Source organism: Notamacropus eugenii, chromosome 5 (genome assembly GCF_028372415.1).
Source record: "Notamacropus eugenii isolate mMacEug1 chromosome 5, mMacEug1.pri_v2, whole genome shotgun sequence".
Taxonomy (NCBI): Eukaryota; Metazoa; Chordata; class Mammalia; order Diprotodontia; family Macropodidae; genus Notamacropus; species Notamacropus eugenii.
In genome coordinates this window covers 135321877-135344701 of record NC_092876.1, presented here as the reverse complement: position 1 = coordinate 135344701, position 22825 = coordinate 135321877, and the positions used below count along the sequence as shown (strand labels likewise).

Below are 22825 nucleotides of genomic sequence, written 5' to 3'. Positions count from 1 at the left end.
ACATACAGGTTCTTCTCCTTTTTCTTTGATCTCTTTGGTGTACAGAACTGGCTGGAGTATTGCTAGGTCAAAGGGTATGCACAGTTTTATAGCCCTTTGAGTATAGTTCCAAATTGTTCTCCAAAATGGTTAGATCAGCTCTACCAACAGCACATTAGAGCTCCAATTTGTCCATATCTTCTCCAACATTTATCATTTTCCTTTTCTGTCATATTAGTTCATTTAATAGGTATGAGGTGATGCCTCAGAGTTGTTTTCATCTGAATTTCTTTAATAGATTTAGATCCTTTTTTTATATGACTACACATAGCTTTAATTTCTTCTTCTGAAAACTGCCTGTTGATATCCTTTGACCATTTCACGATTGGGGAATGACTCATATTCTGATAAATTTAACTCAGTTCTCTCTATATTTGAGAAATGAGGCCTTTATCAGAGAAACTTGTCAAAAATTTTTCCACGTTTCCTACTTTCCTTCTAATCTTGACTGCATTGGTTTTGTTTACACAAAAATTTTTTAATTTAATATTGTCAAAATTATCCATTTTGTGTCTTAGGATGCTCTCTATCTCTTGTTTAGTCATAAATTCTTGCCTTATCCATAAATATGACAAGTAAAGTATTCCATGCTTCTCTAATTTGCTTATGTTACCCTTCATGTCTAAATCATGTACCCATTTTGACCTTATCTCAGTATACAATGTGAAATGATGATCTATATCTACCTTCTGTAAAACTGCTTTCTAGTTTCCCAAGAATTTTTTCAAGTAGTGATTCTTTGTGTCCAAATCATGGATGTTTGCATTTGTCAAACACTAGATTACCATGGTAATTTACTGTTGTGTATTGAGTACCTGATCTATTCCACTGGTTCCCCACTCTATTTCTTAGCCACTATCAGATTGTTTATATGATTACCACTTTGAAATACATTTTGAGATCTGGTATAGTTAGGCCACCTTCATTTTTTTGTCATTGATACAATATTCTTTGGATTTTACTGCTATTTGCTACCTATAGGATATTTGTCTCTTTATCTCTCTAGGTTTTATTTTCCTCTTCTACATAGTGAGAGAGTTGTGCTAGATCGTATCTAGGGTCCCTTCTAGTCCTGCGACCCTTGGCCCCTGCTTATTACTTGTCCTTTTCCAGCAACAAGAAACTGTAGGTATGCTGGAGGAAAAAAATTCTGCTCTACATCCCATTCCATTGGTTTTAACAGGGCTCTTTGTCACAGCAAACAGCTTCTGGGTAAATAGCATCTTAAATCTCATCAGTTCACAGAATCATAGAACTTTAGAGTTCTGCGGAAGGGACTTGGGAAGATCATCAAACACAGCCCATCAGAAGAACACCTTGAAGACCTCCCTCTGAGATGTTTCGTTCCATTTTGGGACAGCTGATATAGGTAGGAAGATTTTCCTTATACTGAGCCTGCATCTGCCTCTGCCATGCCCTCTGGGGTCACACAGAATGAGGCGAATCCTTCTTCCAAATGATAGCCCTTCAGATACCTGAAGACAGCTACTGTGTCTACTCTAAGTCTTCTCTTCTCTAAACAGATATTCCCAGTATCTGCAACTGATACAGACAGATAAAACATTTATTTAATATTTGCTATGGGTTAGGCACTGTACCAAGAGCTAGGGATACAGATGCAAACAAGTAAGGCAGCCCCTGCCTTCCAGGATCTTACATTTTAAAGGGGGAAGACTATGCATAAAGGGGAGCTGAAAGTGCTAATCTTTATCATACCAACTACTATCCAACCTTGACTAAGTAAGTCAGTCAATTAGCATTTATTAAGGGCCTGCTATGTGACAGGCACTGTGCAAAATGCTGACGACACAAAGAAAGACAAAAGAGCAGTCCATGCCTTCAAAGAGCTCACAATCTAATGGACAAACCAATATGTACAAACAAGCCATATACAAAATAAACAGGAAACAACAGAGAGCAGGCACTAGAATTTAGAAGCATTGGGAAAGGCTTCCTGATGGTAGAGGGTGGGATTTTAGTTGAGACTTCAAGGAAGCCAGGGGAGATAGGACACAGAGGAGGAACATTCCAGTGCTTTAGGAAAATCACTTTGGCAGCTGAGCAGACTTCCCATCAAGGATCTGTGAAGCAGATTCTTTTAACATGTTGTAAGCCAGGCCTGACTCAGGTTGTTCTCATAGTTGAAGTTTGAGATTGAAACAACGTAATATATTTGCACTCCACTTAAAGTTAACAAAAAGAACTTTACTTAGACATAGTATAGCAGGATACTCAGCAAGGAGACAGCACTAGTTCAGGTAGAAGCAGCTGCCCTCATCTTCCTGGTAAGCATCAGCAAGGTGTGGTGATGCAGCAGCAGGACATCCACCCAGTTTACGAGATGCTTACTCCTTATGGGCTGGCACCATTTTTCTCCTCAAGCAAAACTCCAGAAAGCTCCATCAACAGCTCAGGCTTTAGCCCCCTGGACCAATGATATTTTGGTGCCAGTTTTCTTGGTTTATTCAGAGGAAAAAGCTGGCCTAACGGACAAGTTGGGGATTCGAGTGTATATTACTCCTGTTATATAACCCAAGTATAAGATTCTTAGTGTCATTGCTACATTCTTCCCAATGGTCTAATTAATATCTTAGAGTTTCTTCGGATACTAACTTTAGCATTCAAAGTGTTAGCTATCTACAAGCTTTTCCAATAAAATCAGAGGTGAAACAAAGACGTCCATTATCACCGTTTCTGTTCAGTACTGCACTAGAAGTACTAGCTATAGCATTAAGAAAAGAAAAAGAAATGGAAGGAATACACATGGACCATGAGGAAAGAAAACTTCCTTTTTGCAGATGACATGATGACTTACTTAGAGGACCCTAGAAAATAGACTACAAAGACAAATCAAAACAATTAACAACCATTGCAAAGTTACAGAATATAAAATCATCAGCATTTTTCTGTTTTTCCCGCAAAACCCAGCAGAAAGGGAAAGAGAAATCCATTTGAAATAACTATGGACATGATAAAATACTTGGGAAGATAGGAATTATATGAATACCATTAAAATGCTCTTCCACAAATACAGATCAGAGTAATTAGAGAAATATTATTTGCTCAAGGATAGGCCAAGCCAGTATAATGAAAATAAAAAGTGCTGCCTAAATTAATACATTTATTTAGTGCTACACCAATAATTTACTTATTCAGTGTCAGTGCCAATACCAAAGAATTATTTTATAGAGCCGGAAAAAGAAATTAAAAAGTATGAGCTATCTTTCAAAGATTTGCATCATCTGCAAAAGTATGCTATCTATACCTTTATGTGTCATTGTTTCATATATATATATATTTGTGTGAATTGTACCATCCTGCAATCCTATATTGGCATTGAACCATTGACCATCTTGGGGCCCAGAGTTATGTTGTTCCAAATCTACCTAATTATTCTATCTGGCCCATCATCTCATATCTTTTCAGAGAAGTAGCATGAAAGACTTTGTCAAATACTTTGCTAGAATCCAGATACATGATAACTACAATATGCCCATGATCTACCAGTCTAGTAGGTTCACTGTCAAGAAAGGAAGTGGTGAAAGTCTGGTATGACCAATTCTTGATGAAGCCATGCTGGCTCTTTTGACAATTCCTTCCTCTTCTAGGTGTTAATTAACTATCCTTTTGATAATATATTTTAGCACCTCCAGAGAAAGAACTGATAAAAAGAAGTATGCTTAATTTGGTTTTACACATACTCTGCATATATACACGTGTGTGTATCTGTGTGTGTGTGAAATGGTGGTCTTCTCTGGTGCAGAGTGGGGAGAGAGGGAAGGAAGGGGGTAGTTTGGTACTTAAAATGTAATAAAAAAATTTAATTTAATTTTAAAAAATAATACATTTTAGAATTTAACAGGAATTAAAGTCACTGGACTATAGTGTTCAGAAAATCAAGACATTTGCTCTAAACTAGGCTTCACTCCCTTCTGCTCTCTGCATTCAGTTAAACGTCACTGAATGTGGCTCACAGACTCTCAGAGCTGAAAGAGCCCTCAGAAGTGACCTCTGACACATGAACTCAAGGAGAAAAGAACTGGGCTCCTAACCCCCAAGACAGTCCCTGGCTCTGTCATTCTAGAAGAGTGTCACAGTGTAAAGAGCATCTTATTCTCAGTTCAGAGCATCTGTTATCAAACCTCACTTCTGATAATTACCATTTATGTGACCTTGGGAAAGTTATCTTCCCCACACTTCAGGCTCTCCCTCTGAAAAATGAGACTAGGTAGGACAAGCTGGCCTCTGAGGCCCCTTCCAGTTTGGGAACTCACATCCTATGAAGTAATCTCCCATGTAGACTCGGCCTTCTTGATACTCTTAATTCTTTAAGTCATTTTATGAGCCTCAGTAAAAATGGCCTTTTCTCTGGGCCAGGCTGCTATAGAGAAGTGATCACTTATGCTCTAGACTCTGGTAATGACAGGACCCACACCAACACAATTTAATTCAACGGTCATTTAAGTGACAATTGTATGCAAAAGAGTGGCTAGCACTAGATTCTAGAGAGAGCTGGAAGTTGGAGGAAGCTAGTTGGAAACCCCAGAAAGAATGGAGTTCAAGTCAACTGTGGAAGACAAAGACCTCTACATTTGGAGTTGGAATTCCTGGATTCCAATTCCACCTCTACTTAATGAGTGACTTTGGACAGGTCCTTCATCTCTTAGTTTTTTTATCTATATAATGAGGAGAATGGCCTAGGAGTTTCTAAGGTACATGTAGCTCTAAATCATCCTATAATACTTGTCAACAGGGGCAAGCTTGGAGCCTGAGGACTTTGGATTATACTTGATCTCATGCTGGGCTATGGAAGAGCCATCTAAAGATGTTTGTTGGGACTAAGCAAGGATTGTGAGGGAACACTTCTCTCCTTACTCTTGTAGGACATTATGTACATAAAAAATCAGCTTGATAGCTGTCTACAAGTATTTAAAAGGCTGTTATGTGGAAAAGGGGTTAGTCTGTTCTGCTTGACCTCAGAGTACAGAACTGGGAGCAGTGGATGGAGGCTGCAAAGGTGCAGATTTTGGCTCAACATAAAGGAAAACTTCCTGTACTTGAAAAGCTATCCCAAAACAGAACAGGATGCCTTTGGAAATAGTGAGTTCCTTGTCATTCAAGGTCTTCAAGGAAAAGCTGGATGATGACCACTCATCAGGTACTTTGTAGAGGTGATTGTTGATTATAATAATAATAATAATAGCTAGCGTTTATAGAATGCTTTACAAATATTATCTCATTTGATCCTCACAACAATCCTGGGCGGTAGGTGCTATTATTATCCCTATTTTGCAAATGAGAAAATTTAGAGGTGGAATGACTTCCTCTGAGTCACACAACTAATAAGTATCTGAGCTCATCTTCCTGATTCCAAATTCTGGGCTGTAGCTTCTGCCGCACCTAGCTGGTACTCTGGTCCCTTCCAACTCTGAGACGCTGTGATTGTGTTATGTATGTTTCAAGTACTTTGGTATTATAAAACCAAAGAAGATTTTGAGCAGGCATCCATCCCCACTGGTGCCATTTGGGGTCAGCAATCATCAGAAAATATCAAGTAAGCCTTGTGGTATACTGGGAATCATTCTGAATTTGGAATAATAATTCCGGATCCCAGTTCAACCCTTTACCAGCTATGTGGCCTTGTTCTTTAGTTCCCTTGGTCTCAGTTTCCTCTAAAAGAGAGGACCTCTAAGATGCTTTCACTACCATAGAAATGCAGTTCTATTCACTGATCACCTCGCTATGACCTTTGATGAGGAGGGAGAATTGCTAATTTAGGATCAATCAAAGAATTTAGAAGGAAAAAGGTCCTTATATATCATCTAGTCTAACTCCCCTCATTATACAGATAAGAAAACTGAGGCACCTGGAGAAAAAAAAATGGCCTTAGATTAGATATCCAGGCAGGGTGGAGACTAGAAGTTGGATGTCCTGATTGGTACTGAACCCAGGACTCTTTCCCTTACTTTAATTATTCTGAGAGAGAATGAAGATCCCACCAGTCCTAGTAATGATACCAGCCCAGACCTACCCCAAGCTGAATTTCCAAGTTTCTTTGTGAACATCCACGTCAGAAACCTGTCCATCCCCAGTAACTTTTCTCTGGGTCTTACTTAGCCAGAGGTGATGATTGTTCCCACATGTCTTTGGCTTTTCTGAATTTACCTGTAAAATTCCCCCTTTAGTCCTACTAGGTTCTTTGGGGTTCATCCCCCCCAAAAAGCAGGCTTTTCCCACACAAGAAATTGGTGCCTCCCTCATGGTTGGGTCTGGCAGTATGGGTAGTGTGGGCTCTAATTTAACTATTAAGTGCCTACCTACCATATGAAGGCAGCACTGTGGCAGAGAGTTGATGGAGTGGGAAAGACAGAAATGGAAGCCAGCTATCGATGTGGCAGCTATGACCAGTCTAGATGAAACGTTACACAAAGTATGCCCTTGAGTTGCAGTAAGGATGACTTTGGAAACTTGGAGGAGTGCATATTGACTCCTCTGGCCAAAGGAATTAGGGGCCCCATTGGCACCCACTGTTAATTCTCAGGGCTCATGCCTCTCAATCCAGGGGCATTGGTATGAACTAACTCAGCACCCCATGCCAGCCCACAAGACTGAGCTGGGGAAGGTTTGTGCCCACAGAGGTGTTCCCCTAGCAAGGAGCTGAGCATGTTCTAGGAGTTATTGAGGAAGACTGGAAGGAGAAAAGGAATCAGCATCAGCAGTACCCAGACTGATGACCTGATCTCCTAGGAATGCCCCCAGCCTGCTTTAAATAGGGTGATCCAGACTGTTGATGACTGACATGGAAATGGGTCTAGGTTAGAGGCTCCCAACCATTGAACCACGGTGTCCCTGGGGTGACAAGATTGTAACAGTGATGGAGTGGAGCCCATCCTTGACCTCTGCCACTTAAAGCTATCAGGTGTTCTCTTCCTTCACCCCTTTGTTGGAACCCCCTTTAGAACCCTCAGAGCTTCCTGAAGCAAATCAAGCTCACCTCCCTGGTGCCAGCTGAGCAGTCAAGGACTCACAGCCTCTCATCTCCACTCCTGAAAATACAGCTCATTTCAACAAACACCAATGAATGTGATACGCGTGGGAAGGGGGCTAAAATAGGTTGGTTCTCTCATGAGACCTGGGGCAAAAATCCAAACTCTCCAACGGAAACCCCCTACAATTTCCAGATTTTTCTTACTCGGGTATGGAGAGTCTGATCAACAGTGAGCTCAATGATTTTAGAAAAACATGGAAAGACTTGCGTGAAATAAAGAGTGACATGAGCGGAGCCAAGAGAGAGTGCTGTATACAGTAACAGCAATACTGATTTAAGAAGGACTTTGAGCTAGTAAGTTATTTTGACTATTATAAATACCCAAATTAATGATAAAAGACATATGAAAAAAGATGTTATATGCATCAAGAACTGATAAATGTATAGAATAATAGACATACATATATATGCATGCATATGTATGTGTATATGTATATGCATACATATATGTATATATGCATACTTATTTGTATCTAATGGTAGCTATCTCTAGGGTGGAGAGAGAGGAGGAAAGGAAAAAAAGAAACGTACATGATAATTTTGTGGTATGTTTGAAAGGAAGAGCAAGTTGTGCATAGCAGATTTGCAGTTTCATGTGTCATCTTTTTTATTGCACTGTTATGGAAATATTTATTTTATTCTATTCACTAAAAATACTTTAAGAAAAAACAGTGAGTCTAGTGGTCAGGACCAGGAAAAGGACAGAAAAACACACAGATGAGAGAGCAAAAGAATTTCTGGGTCCTTCTTCTACCCCCTCAGTTAAGGCACACATGCATCCCTCCAGTCCTACCTTATTCTTTCTCCTGGAATATCGTCTCTTCAGATACAAGCCTTCCTTCTCCCACTACACACACACACACACACACACACACACACACACACACACACACACACACACACACACACACACACACTCACTGCTTTTATTTATACAGCATTTAAGCTTCTCCATGTATGCCTCCCTCTCCACTCTGCTGGAGAACCATCCTTTATATGTAGTCAGGGCAGTGGTTTAATGGACTTGGTTGGAAACAGCAGGATTTGAATTCAAATACAGCCTCGGACACTCATGACCTTGGGGCAAGTCACTCAAATTCTCTCAGCCCCTCCCACTTTCCTCATCTGCAAAATGAGATTAAAAGTAAATAGCTTCTACCTTTCGCAGTGGTTGTGAGGCTAGGCTGAGGTAACACGCCATGCGCCACTTTACAAGTCTTAAGAGCACTATAGAAATGTTATCTGTCGTTATTCTAACAAAGAATTTAAAAAGAGAAAGAGAAGAATTGAACAAAACTGATCAATACACGATAGTAGGGTTATTCTCTTTTTTTTTTTACTTTTTATTCAGCAAGGACCATGAATGCTACTTTTCACCACAGCACCCATCCCAGGGCTACACTTGGGGTGACTGGGCAGACTGGTGGATGGATGGATGGAGAACCCTGTCCTGAGATCTAAAGTCAGGAGGCAGTGGTGGTCTAAGAAGAACGGAGGAGGCTGTTCAGACGTTGAGGTTTTAAGGCTTGGGGAAAGAGAGCATCTCATCTTGGGTCTGCTTGAGGGTGCAGAAGAAGGAGTTGACTTTGTCCCGCAGGTCCTTCTCTAGTAAGCTCAGGTGGTCCTCCACCGTACAGGGATGGGGCGGCCCCAGCTTCTGCTTGAGTTCTTCCAGAAGCTGCACCAAGGCCTTGTTGAAGCATTCCCCAAAGGGTCCCACATTCTTGCGGAACTCATCAATCTGTTGGTCCACCTGTCCACTCAGCTTAGTCAAGGACTGGTGCAGCTCCTCGGAGCTCCTGGGCAGCTTTCCCTTTATTTCCTCAGCGAAGGGGGTTAGCTTTTGCTTCAGGTTCTCCGTATTGTCTGAGAGCTTGGCCCTCAGCTGATCCACATTCTTTTTCATCTGGAAGGCCAGACATTCGATCTGGCGATTGAGCTGCTCCTGGGCACCCTTGGCAAAAGGTGTGAGCATCTTCTGAAGCTCACAGATGTGCTGGTCAATCTTTTCCTGGAGCTGGTCTGCGAAGGGGGTGAGCTGACATTTCATCTTGTCCACTTGCTGGTTGACCTTGTTCTTGAACTCACAGGCGAAGGGAGTCAGGGCCATCTGCATGCAGTTGATGTTCTCCTTCATGGCTGTCTCCAGCTGGCAGGAAAGGGGGGCCAGCTGCTGGCGCAGTTGCTCGGCATTCTCGTTGAGGCTGTTTTGGAGCTCATTAGTGCAGGGTCTCAGGCATTGTTTTAGGGCCAGCACATTTTCATTCATCTTCTGACAGACCTGTTCTGAATTGGGCTGGAGCTGGAGCCTCAGTTCCTCCAACTCCCTCCGGATCTGCTCCTTGAGCTTTTCTGACTCCTGGACCAGGCAGCATGGCAAATCCATGGCAAAGGGCACTAGCTTCTTCTTCAGGTGGTCAGCCTCTGCACCAGCTTCCCCACACTTATCCTGAAAAGGGTGCTGTCCGAGGGAAGAAGAAGAAGGTGGTTGTTATTAGTACATATATTAGTGTATTACACATATATTAGTATATATGCTATACATGTATAGTATATTATATAGCAGTATATATTAGTATATTATAGTTATATAGAAAAACATGTAATATATATAATATTTATATAAAACTAGGGCCAGAGTTTTAACATGAAATGAATGCTAAACAGAATGTAAAATACAATATTATATCATAGTCTAATATAATATCGTATATTATATAATACATAGTGTAATATATCATATATTATACTATACTACACTACATTCTAGTCTATTATTATGATTATATTACCAAATAATCCTTCACTAAAATTCATTGATGCCTCATCATGATCTGGAGTGACCCCTAGGTTCTCCCAGCCTTTGCCAACAGAGCACAAACTCTAAGTCCTACCAGACTGGAACTGCTTCAAGTATGAGTCTAGGCTAGTAATATGTGTGAATAGGGACAGAAGAAGCTGGTGGTAGAGTGAATTGAGGCCCACGGTATGTTAGTGGCCCAGGCAACATGGTAATTGCCTTCTTTAACCTTTATCTCCAAAGGTCAGAAATGTCCCCAAATATCTAGTTGTAAATCTATGCTTTTGTGATTCTCTAACTCCCTTCTAAAAACTCAGCTAGGAATCTGCTCTAAATAAAGTGATACAAAGCCTCCTCCCATCCAGCTCTAGGATCTTCTAAAGGACCCAAACCAGCTTCCTGGAGTGGCTTCCTGTGCAAGGGCCTCAGCTTCTTCCTGCCCCGTCACTTCTCCTCCCCATAGGCTACACCCTCATACTTGAGCTGCTGACTGAACTCAGCACTTCTACAGCTGTTCCATAGCATCCTTGGCATTGGTACTCAGCTTGTTGAAGTAGTTCATACTAGTTTGGATACTTGGTCAGGCTGCATCTCAGCCTGGATAGATAGAGAGGGAGAAAGACAGAAGCAACGCACCAAGTTTCAGATGGAGTCTGCCCAGTTACTTGGTCCAGTTACATGGTCCAGGCTGGCTTTAATGAAGGTCAACTCAACCAATTATTTTTCTGGGTGGGGCTTTGCCCATTCTGATGTAGGAAGGGAATGGAGAGGATAATGGGGAGAGATGCTAGCCTGGGCAGGAAAAAGCTGGGTGTCAAAGATATTTCCCTAGTTTTAACATGACATGAACAATGAACAGCATGTAAATTACTTGTATACCCAATACAGATAATCCTCCTATTGAGACTACAGCCCAGATTAACATGAGGGTAAAACAGAAGTGTCTACCTGTCTCTCAACCCCTCCCCACCCATAACCCCTTTCCAACACTCCTGGCAACCATACCAGCCCCATCAAAATCAAATGGGGATAAGGAATTCCCAACATTCCTCTGTCACTTGAGTCCTTCCTCTCCATTCCAAGCTCAGCCCAGAATCTGTGGTCTCATTTAGGCCAGAAAGAGTATCTTAGCCTTGAGAAACATCTTGGCCTCTGTGCTGAGTCTGGGCTAAGCCCCACAGCACCGGATCCTATAAGAGAGATAAAGGATGAGTGGGTTTCACCTTGGTCCTTTCCTACCTTCTAAGGTCTCCCAGTCCTACTGCCTCTGTTCTCCCCAAGCTCCATGGTGTCTGAGTTCCTGCCCCACCTCCAGTGGAGTACTCCACCCACCAAAGTTCCAGAACTAGAACATTCAGAGCCAGAGACGATACCTAACAAAGGGACAGAGGAGGGGCTCACCTGCCCTGCCTTCCGATCTAGCCCCAAGTCTTAAGCTATTTTACCTGACTCCAGAATCCCCTTCCTTGTCTGCTAATTCCACACTAGAAGGTGACACATTCCCAGGAAACTATTTGGACTTTGGTGACCCCACAAAGTGGAAGTTATCAATCCTGTGGTTTGGAGAGGGGCCCAGGGTGGAAGAATAGAAAGGAAGGAGTGGATGGAGAAAAGTTACAGATTCAGAGCCTCAGGAAGCCCCTAAATTCTAAGGAGAGAGATTAGAGCCCCATCCATATGTAGCTTTGGGTCCTGGCCAAACGTATCAAAGAAAGAGTCCATTCCCTCACTCCTGAGTGTAGAAAGAGAGAGACCCCGCCCCCCTCACCAATCCCACCCCTACCTGCAACCCTAGACCTCTGACCCTTAACCTATCTCCTCAACTTTTAGATTAGGTAGGATCATAAACTACCAGTCCTCAGGATTAACATCCAGAAAGTTTGGGTCTTGGCCCCCACTAGAAGTTTGACTTAAAGAAGTGAGGGGAAGGATAAAGACGCAATGACCTCATTAAAGTGAGCACAGAAGGAGAGGATAATTGACTGGCATCAGGAAGTGGAGTGAGATGGTGGGGGATAAAGGGGCAAACTTGGAGTCATAAAAGGTTCATTTTCAACACACTAGCCCAGCACAGACTACCCAGGACAAAAGCAGGAGGTGGGGGTGAGGCTGCTTCTCTGTAGACAGGCAAATAGCTCCAGAAGGAGGTATTTCTCTTTCTCCTACCCTGCCAGATTAAAAGGGTCACACAGCTAGTAAATGTTCTTCCTGCCCTCTCCCTAGTCTGGTTCTCCATCCACTTCTCCACACTGCTTTTCATATCCCATCCTATCCCACCTTTCCAACTAAGAGGAAAGGCCTGCCTGAAGCCCCTATCAGTAGGGGACATAGAAGCTTCTCTCCATGTGTATCCATGTGAGGCCCATGCATAGGAAGGCAGCTCAGCATCAGTGGCCAGAAAGGAGGGCAGCAGTGGGGTAGGAGAGTCTTTAAGAAAAAAAAAGACTTTACTTCTCATGCTCCTCTGACCCTCAAAACAGGATACCCAGGGCCAAGGAAGTGAGTTTCCTAGATGTGTATGCCTCCCCCACAGAAGACTAAAGGAGTCCAGCATGGTAGGAGATCTCAGTGGTCACCCATCATTCCAGGCTCCTTTTCTGCCCACCTTCACTCTAGAATGGTGGCTTCTCAACAGGAAACTGAGATGAACCTTGTCAGGTATGTGGTTAAGGAACAGGTTAGATGGTTTCTGAAGTCTCCTAACTTTGAGATTCTGTGATTCTGGCCTCCTAGACTCCATGGAAGATAGAGCATGGGATGATGGCAAGAACATACTGGGTTTGAAGTCAGAGGTTCAAATCTTACCTCTGATACTTATGACCTGTGTGACCTTGGGCATAAAGGCAGGTCCACTACCTGCTTTCATAAGCTCCATTGAGACTAGCCTAGTATACGATCTCAGCCCACCCTTCCTCCCAGCAGAACAGCATTCCTCCATGCCTGAAATGGACTCCACTTTCAGCTCTACTTACATAAATCCTTTCCATCCTTCAAGGCCCAGGTCAGGTGCCACTATTTCCATGAAATCTTTCCTGATTTTCCCCAAATATAAATTATCTTTCAGGTCACTCTGATTTTTATTATATATTTACTTTTTCCTTATATTCTTATATATAATATAGGTAAACTATATTATAGTTATTTGGGTACATGTCTTATCACTTTACTAGAATGTAAGTTCCTTGATGGTAAGACCAAAGTCTTTTTCATGTTCATACCCACAAACCCAGCATAGTGCCTTACATATGAAGTAGTTGCTTAAGTTCATTTAATTGAATTGAAAATTTCCACTTAGCTTTCCTTCATGGCTGTCCCTAGCCCAGGTAATCATGGGACTGAGGCACAGGAGAAAGGACAAAGTAGAGTTGAGAAAATAGCCCTAATGGAGGACAAACTCACATCTACAGGGTTCACACATATACAGTTTTCTAGAGACACAAAAAGCATATCCATCTTTCAGAATGTCCATTAAGGAAAGAGAGTAAACTATACAACCCCTCAAAGCACAGTCCTTTGGATTTATGCAGCTAAAATGCTTTTATATCTGTGATTTTCTTTGCTCAAGAATCCTGGAGAGGAAAACTGTTATGTTTCTGCCATCCCTGGTTACAGGGGCAGATTCTGAGAGAAAAAAAAATTAGGTACCTTGCCCAGTCAAATGGGCATTTGAGGCCATTCATATCTCCCTCCCTAGTAATGAGAAAGAACAAGAGAGATTCCTCTGGTTGGCCTGGGTTCTTTTGCCTAGAGAAGCAGGGAGATAAGTAACAGACGCTAGAGTCTACAACTCTCCCGAACTCCCCAACTAAACTGATGCAGGGAAGAGAGATGAGAGTCAGAAGTCCATCTGTTCCGTGGGGAGACGATGAACCCATTCAATACCAGCTGGTGCAGGTCACTTCTCACTACAGGGCCTCTCTAAATCATTGCCCTGGATCCTGTGAGAAATAAAAGCACTCTAAATCCTATGTTTTAGCCAAATCTGTTAGAGACACAACATACTAACATGCCAACTTTCTGCTTGCAAAGAGGTCCTGGTTTACAGAACTTCTGATAATTCAGAAAACCTTCTGACGCAAGCCATTTTCAACTAATGTTTCATAGTGATCACAAAAGATGAATTTAGGCAGCAACATGAAACAAAGGTACAAACAAGGTTTAAGTTTAGGGTCTTTGGTTGACCAAGTAGAACAATGGTTAATTGTTGTATTTGTTTTCAGTGTTCTAGAATCACTTCCATATATCTTAGATTTTTTTTCCCTCCCTTCCCTTCCTTCCCCCCTCCCTGCCCATTCTCTCCCTGAGATGGCATGCAATCTTATGTAGGCTCTATACATACATTGTTATTAAATACATTTTCACCTTAGTCACGTTGCGTAGAAGAATTAAAATGAATGGGAGAAACTATGAAAACAAAACAAAACAAAACATAATACAAGAGAAAATGGTCTGCTTCATTCTGCAATTCAATTCCATAGTTCTTTCTCTGGAAGTGGAAGGTGTTTTGCCTCAAAAGTCCATTGGGAAATTTTTAGGTCCTTGCATTGCTAGAAAAATTCCTCACACACTGTGGTTGTTGCTGTGTACAAAGTTCTCCTGGTTCTGCTCCTTTCACTCAGCATCAGTTTCATATAAGTCTTTCCAGGCCTCTCTGAAGTCTTCCTGTTCATCATTTCTTATAGCAAAATAGTATTCCATTACATTCATATACCACAACTTGTTTAGCCATTTCCCAATTGATGGGCATCCCCTTGATTTTCAGTTTTGGGCCACCACAAAGAGAGCTGGTACAAATATTTTTGTACATATGGGACTCTTTCCCATTTTTATGATTTCTTTACGATACAGTCCTAGAAGCAGTATTGTTGGGTCAAAGGGTGTGTATATTTTCATAGCCCTTTGGGCATAGTTCCAAATTGCTCTCCAGAATGGTTGGATCAGCTCACAGCTCCACCAACAATGAATTAGTGTTCCAACTCTCCCACATCCTCTCCAACATTTGTCATCTTCCTGTTTTGTCATGTTAGCCAATCTGATAGGTGTGATGTGGTATCTCAGAGTTGTTTTGATTTGCATCTCTCTAATCAATAGTGATTTAGAGCATTTTTAGTATGACTATAGATAGCTTTAATTTTTTCCTCTGAAAACTGCCTGTTCATATCCTTTAACCATTTATCAATTGGAGAACGACTTGTATTCTTTTACATTTGACTCAGTTCTCCATACATTTTAGAAATGAGGCTTTTATCACCGACACTGGTTGCAAAAATTCTTTCCTAGTTTTCTGCTTCCTTCATGATCTTGGTTGCATTGGGTCTGTTTGTGTCAAATCTTTACAATTTAAAGTAATCAAAATTATCCATTTTACACTTCATAATGTTCTCTATTTCTTGTTTGACCAAAATTTCTCCGTTCTCCACAAATCTGACAAATACACTATTCCTTGCTTCCTTAATTTATTTATAGTATCAATCTTTATACCTAGATCATGTATACATTTGGACTTTATTCTCGTGTGTGGTGTGAGGCATTGGTCTATGCCCAGTTTCCACCATAGTGTTATTCAGTTTTCCCAGCAATTTTTGTTAAACAGTAAGTTCTTATCCCAGAAACTGGAGTCCTTGGGTTTATCAAACAGTAGATTTCTATATCTACCCCTCTTGTTTGTTAGCCATGGTTTTGATGATTGCTGCTTTATAATGCAATTTGAGATCTGGTAGGGCTAGGCCACCTTCCCTAGCATTTCTTTTCATTAGTTCCCTTGATATTCTGGACCTTTTGTTCTTCCAGATGAATTTTGATGTTATTTTTTTCTAGCTCCAGAAAATGATTATCTGGTAGTTTGATTGGTATGGCACTGAATAAGTAAATTAATTTAGGTAGAATTGTCATTTTTATTATATTGGCTTAGCCTACCCATGAGCAACTGATGTTTTTCCACTTACTTAGATCTGACCTTATTTGTGCAAAAGGTGTTTTGTAATTATGTTTATATAGTCCCTGAGTTTGTTTTGGCAGGTAGACTCCCAGATATTTTATAGTGTCTACCAAAGCTTTAAACAGGATTTCTCTTTCTATCTCTTGCTGTTGGGCTTTGTTAGTAACATATCGAAATGCAGATAATTTATGTGGGTTTATTTTGTAACCTGCAGCTTTGACAAAGTTGTTTATTATTTCAAGTAGTTTTTTACTTGCTTCTCTGGGATTCTCTAAGTATATCATCATATCATCTGCAAAGAGTGATAACTTAGTTTCTTCTTTGCCTGTTCTAATTCCTTCAATTTCTTTTTCTTCTCTTATTGCTACAGCTAGCATTTCTAATACCATATTGAGTAACAGTGGTGATAATGGACATCCTTGTTTCACCACTGCTCTTATGGGAAATGCATCTAGCTTGTCCCCATTGCATATAATGCTTGCTGATGGTTTTAGGTAGATACTGATTATTATTTTATGGAAAGTCCCATTTATTCCTGTACTTTTCAGCATTTTCAATAGGAATGAGTGTCGTATTTTTTCAAAAGTTTTTTCTGCATCTGTTGAGATAATCATGTGGTTTCTGTTAGTTATGTTGTTGATATGATCAATAATGCTGATAGTTTTCCTAATATTGAACCAGCCCTGCATTCTTAGTATATATCCTACCTGATCATAATGTATTATTCTCGTGATAAGTTGCTTTATTCTTTTTGCTAAAATCTTATTTAAAATTTTTGCATCTATATTCATTAGAGAAATTGGTCTATAATTTTCATTCTCTGTTTTGTCTCTTTCTGGTTTAGGTATTAGAACTATATTTATATCATAAAAAGAATTTGGTAGGTCTCCTTCTTCCTCAATTTTCCCAAAGAGTCTATATAGTTTTGGAATTAACTGTTATTTAAATGCTTGATAGAATTCGCTTAGAAATCCATCTAGCCCTGGAGATTTTTCCCTAAGGAGTTCATTGATAGCTGAACAATGGTAATGTTCATTTGGTAATGACATACTCTTAGGGGAAGAGATCTATTTTCCATTCTATTTACTATTGGATGGGAAACAAAAGGAACACGAAAGAGTAGCCTCTTTGGTTCAGGATAAATTAAGAAAATCATGACTCTCTGGTACCATAAGTCAGCTGCCTTTTCACCTGGGAACTACCCTCAGTGCCTATGGTCTTCTCACCCTGGAACATCTCTTTGCCCTGTCAGCCTTCTCCTCCCATTGGTGAGTTTCTTGCATTTCAGGGATGGAGCCACACTTCATTCTCCTCCCAGAGGAGTTTCTCGACTTTTGGGACTTTGACCTCATTTCTCCCCCTCCCCAAGTATCCTGTCCCCCTACTCCATTGAATACTCTATCTACTTGAACCACCCTTTTTAAAGTTCCCTTTTATTTATGTCTTTCCCCATTAGACTATAATCCACTACAGCATGTCACTTTGGGGGCTTGTGTTTGTATCCCCAGCATTTAACAGTGTCTGGCTCCTAGTAAGGGTCTGATGAACACAGCCTGCCTGCTTACCATTCTCATGCTAGTTTATATAAAGACCATCCTCTATCTAATTGCCAGGTCTATCTTCTTTTGGAAATTCAATCACCCACTACCTTGATAGAGTCTCAGATTCAAGGACAGTTAGGATGAACAGACTGAGGACATTGTTATAGCCTTAATTCTTAATTTTTATTAAGGAAACCTTTTTGATCTTGGTGTTCATACTTGCAAAGGGGAGATGCAAAGTAAGGGAAGGGATGGAATAAAGTGCAGAGTATAATATCTGAGGCCTAGAATGGATTTCAAAATCATCTAGCCTAACCTGTACCTGAGCAGAAATCTTCTTCCTTGGTGCAAGCTTTGATTGATTTTTCCATCTACTAAACACTAAGGGCAGCTAGGTGTCACAGTGTATGGAGTATGGGGCCTGATGTTAGGAAGACTTGAGGTCAAATTTATCCTTAGATACTTTCTAGTTGTGTGACCCTGGGCAAGTCACTTAACCGTATTTACCTCTGTTTCCTCATTTGTAAAAATGAGCTGGAGAATAAAATGGCAAAATATTCCAGTATCCAAGAAAATCCCAAATGGGGTCATGAAGAGTCAGACATGCCTGAACAACAACAAACATTGGGGACATTTCTTGTGGGTGGGGAATAAGAATTGGGGAATAGGAGGGGATGGGCCACAAGTGGATGTCAGGGAATGCTTTCCACTCAATTCCTGGAGAGTTTAGGGACTGACATAATTGTTGTGAAGGTTAGAGGAAAAGAATAGTTTTGCACAGGACAAGATGGAAATATTTAAAGAGCTGTCACTTGAAAGAGAAATTAGACCTGCTCTACAAGGGAAGAAGTAGGAGCAGTGGGTGGAAGTGGCAAACAGGCAAATGTAGTTAGGTTTGATGTCAGGAAGAACTTCATAAACACAAGAGCTCTGAAAGTGGAATGAGAGAGAGTAGGATCACCTCCCTGGAGGTCTTCAAGCTGAGGTTTGACAGGCACTTTAAAAACAGGGTCAAATGATGCTTTTTGTTTGTACATCACAATAGTCTCTGACTGTAGACCTCCTCCCTCACCCTGAGCCCAGTTGTCCTGTGGCCCCATTGCTCAACCACCAGAATTAAACCCTCCCAGCTCTTTATGGTCAGCATATTGTCCAGAGAATTCCTGTTCAGGTATGCCTTGGACAAGCTGATTTCTGAGCTCCTTCCCAACTCTGAGCCTCTGGGATCCTAATAGATGTGAAGGCCCTTTGAAAAATATTCCACAACAACCATGAGGGTTGTGGTGATATTACTGGTAATAATCTGGTTAATAATGGTAAAATAATATTTACATAGCCCTTTAAGGTTTGCAAAACCCTTTCCTATATTATTTCATTTAATCAAACATACAATAACTTTGTGTAGAATCTGCTTTTAATTATCCCCAACTGAGATTATAAGGTTGACTTGCTCAGAGTCTCACAGATAATAATTAATAATAATAAATAACATATAGTATTTTAAGGTTTGCAATGTGCTTATAAGTATCTTATTTGATACAATGACCCTGAGAGGTAGATATTTATTCTCTCTACTTTACATATGGGGAAATGGAGGTTAAGAAACTTGCCAAGGGTCCTACAGCCAGCAATATTTAAGGTAGGATTTGAACTGAGATACACCTGACCCCAAAGAATAGCACTCTATCCATTTGAACACCTCCATTTCCCTACAACATTTCACTGGCATATTGAGAGAGCACTACCCTTGGAATCTGGAGACCTGGGTCTGCTGTCTACCTGGCTATGTGGCTATGGGCAAATCGTTTAACCTCTGGAAGACTCCATTTCCTCAGAGGCCCAATGGAAACAGCAGTTCTTACACTACCTACTTCAGAGGGTTTTCATGAGGAAAGTACACTGCAGACCTTAAGGTGTTATACTGAAATGTGAGTTATTTGTTGTATATACTGTCAACCTTCTTTGTATTGGTTAACTTTGCTAAAATGCTATTTTTTCTTATTTTTTTCTTCTTTGTTACAAGGGATAGGGAGGAGAGATATTAGGAAATGAAGGCAACATAAAGACAAAAGGTGAGAAAAAAGTTTTTTTTAAAAAAAAGAAATATGCATTGTTGTAACAATAAGTTACAGCTTATAGTTGTATAGGAGGCAGCTGTTGGCACAGTGGACAGAGTGAGGGGCCTAGAATCAGGAACACCTGAGTTCAAATCTGACCTCTGACACTTCTGTTTGAAGAGACTATAAAATGAGAACAAAAAATAGCACCTGTTTTCCAGGATTGTTAGAAGGATTAGATGAGAGGATATTTGTAAAATCACTTAGCACGGTGCCTGGAATTCAGTAGTTGCTACATAAAGGCTTTTTCCCTTCCCTTATAAGGATGGACTTGGTGACTGAGAACATATTAGTAAGTAGACTGGCTGTTGGTTTAGGGGTTTTCAAGTTCCCATTTACCATGACCTTGGGCAAATGAGCTAACCTCTCTGTTTCCCCTCCTCTGTAACATTGAGAAGAAGGATTCAGTTTCCTCACTGACTTTTCAGTCTTTTGGGAGGAGAAATGAGATGAGAGATCAAGAAGTGCTTTGAGCTGCTAAACTCACAGGGCTGTAGCTTTGGGTGGCTCCTCCTTTCTTGTGTCTATTTGAGTTTCTGATAGTGGGGAGAGATGACACTCACACTCCTGTAAGGTCAGCTCAGTAGACTCTAGTCTCCTAGCAGTCAGGCCATTGTTGACCCTCCTTTCAGTCAATCAGTTAGTCAACAAGCATTTCTGAAACACTTACTTTGTGCCAGGCTGAGGATACAAAAGAAGGCAAAGACAGTCCTCATTCTCCTGGAGCTCACATTCTAAAGGAGGAGACAACATGCACATAACTATGTATATACAGTATATATGGGCAGTTGTTCACCCTTTGTTTTTGAAGAGAATGACATCATGGGGCTGATGTCTTGACTCATGCATGAATTGGATTTAAGTAAGACAAGAGTTGCACAGTTATCAGCCTCACTCTCTCTGTCGGAGTTATCAAAGTCCAGTGGCAAGATAAAGTCAAGATGACTAGCAGTGGTTCAGGTGGAGGACCTTGACGTCTTCCATGTCTAGCCAAGCTCTAAGCACTCTACATTTCCTGCTTCAGTCACCTTCATGGTGTTGGAGCAAATTGTTCTCTCTATTCATTCCACTGGGGGAAGTTTTCACATGCTTGGGGTAGATATCCCTCTAAATAACTGATAGGTTTGAGGCCTGTCAGTTATCCTCAACCTGGTTTAGACCATCTGGTAAGATGGTTTTACTCCAGGTCACTGCACATGCTATACAGCTTCTTGGAATCACAGATGAGAGTTGGGTGAAAGATGGACACCAAAGGTGACTGCAGGGCTCTGAGAACCCATCTCAAAGGGAAGGCACTAGCATTAGGGGGACTAGGAAAAGGGCCTTTTACAGAAAGTGAGATATTAGCTGAGGCTTCAAATCATATTAAAGGCTTTAACACTGTGAAGTCGGCATCTGTTTTCAGTACTCCAAAATGATCTATTTTTCATCCTTCTCCTTGCTATTCAAGAGCACTTCCTCTCTAAACCCCCATGGCTTCTCAGTGACTTTTTACCCTTCTCCCCTATTCCAAACTTTTTCTCATGAAAGGACTACACCAAGGAATAAGTAAGCAAAGATACTTCTGGCTCATAGATTTTGAGCTGTAAGGAATTGGGAGGCCAGATAGTCTATCCAGTCCCTTCAAAAGAGGAAGCTAAGGCCAACAGAGCTTAAGTGATTCACCCAATATCATAAAGGTTGCCTGACTCACCATCAGTTGCTCCTTCCACTAGACCACACTGCCTGCCACTTAATAAGTTATTCCTCCTTAAAGGATTTGTATTTTTAGCAGGGGGAAAATCTCCAACTAAAGGAATAGAAGTCTAAAATCTCTAACTAAAGGAATGGAGGTCTAAATTGTTGAGTTGAGGCAGCTGCTTGTGTGTGGAAGAATACTTTTAAGGGGGAGGGAAGCTCCAACCTCCCCTTGAAATCACTCTATTTGGGTAGTTGTTTTCTCTGGTTTTGTATACAGCAGGCTTTGGGCAAATCACTTGTGACCTCCTCAGGAAAATCCTTCTCACCCTTCAGACTATTGACTCTAGTTAGGGCAGGAGCCATGTATCCCATTACCCTTATACTGGCCAGCCCAGGGCACTTAAGGCCTGGGTGAAGATGAGGATGGCTCCAGCCCTTCTTCAGGACTCTGTTGGCCTACCTCCACAGAAGCCCTGTCTCCTGTGAGGCCTTACGCTTCCATTCTCTCTCCTCTGATTAGGGGAGGTAATAGGTATTGTTTTCTTAGCAGTTATGACCTCCATCAGTTTGATTGCACTCCTGTTCCTGTAGAACAAACCTGATATTTTCTGAGGTTCTTTCCAGGTCCACCTTTTACAAGTCTATTAATCTAAGACTGAGGTAACTGAGGCACAGAGGGGAGGTGTTGGACCCCAGATTCTTAAGTCTCCTGAAGAATAATGGGCAGGAACCTGGAATCCCGAATTCCAGCTTGGCTGGGATTTTCCTTTGCCATGAGTTGGATTCCTGCTGGGGAACACCTTATCACTCAGTCCAGAGGGCAAAGTGAGGAGGATCAACTATTTATGATGGCAAAGAGGGAGGGGGAACACATGAGTGGTGACAAAGGACTCAGGTTATCTCCCAGACTGGCCTCCTCCCCCTCTCACCTCCATCTCACTTGAGTTCAGCTAGTAAAGGAGTCTGGGTAAGGGATGCTGAGGGCATGGGGTGGGAGATGGAAAAGAGAGTGTATGAAGGCATATCTAGATCTCTGCCCCTCCATAATCACAGGAATACTACTAGGCTACAGTCCTGATGGAGCAGGACCTGGGGTCAGAACTCCATCTCCTCTAATATTTTCTCCCTGGACTCACTGGTTTCCTTCTCTCCCAACCCTGTGAGATGGGAGGAGAAGGAAGGGAAGGAGAAACTCCTAATCTTCCAAATTTATAGGTCCAGAGATAATCCAGTTTCCCCTAGAAAGCCCATTCTCTCGGTCCCAAAGCAGTCACTGAGGGCAGATCCTCCCACTACATTTGCTCCCCTTAAAGGTAGGAATTCTAGGAACAATATATTTGGGAGATATCCCAAAACACACTCTCTCTCTCTCTCTCTCTCTCTCTCTCTCTCTCTCTCTCTCTCTCTCTCTCTCTCTCTCTCTCTCTCTCTCTCTCTCACCAGCAAGTTTGGCCTGAAATTTGACCCTACCTCCTGCCCAAAAGGGATGATGCTGTCCTCCTTCATCTTTAAGAGAACCAGGTTGCCGTGGGCCAGAGTAGTGGAGTCTTAAAAGGCACCATCCATGGCACTGGCTCTGAGCCCAGTCAAGGAGGAGCTAAAGGGATGGGAGGAGGACAGATAGTTTCTGCCTTGGGATTTCCTAACTTCCACCTAGAGCTG

General features: G+C 41.5%; 1 protein-coding gene across 1 annotated transcript; it reads right to left on the bottom strand.

Moving 5' to 3' along the window:
* Window positions 1–8401: 8401 nt before the first annotated feature.
* Window positions 8402–22709, bottom strand: APOA4 (apolipoprotein A4). Its single transcript, XM_072611012.1, has 2 exons — window positions 22634–22709; window positions 8402–9548 (listed from the first exon to the last, which is right to left on the bottom strand). The coding sequence occupies exons 1-2, from the start codon at window positions 22667–22669 to the stop codon at window positions 8607–8609; spliced, it is 978 nt and encodes a 325-aa protein (XP_072467113.1). The 5' UTR covers window positions 22670–22709; the 3' UTR covers window positions 8402–8606.
* Window positions 22710–22825: the final 116 nt, after the last annotated feature.

What these genes read in the sequence shown, in the direction of transcription:
- APOA4 (XM_072611012.1), bottom strand. Translation starts at nt 22,669, where the DNA reads ATGAAGGAGGACAGCATCATCCCTTTTGGGCAGGAG. An exon ending in TCATCCCTTTTGGGCAGGAG is followed by an intron (nt 9,549 to 22,633) that starts GTAGGGTCAAAT and finishes TCCCTCGGACAG; the next exon opens with CACCCTTTTCAGGATAAGTG.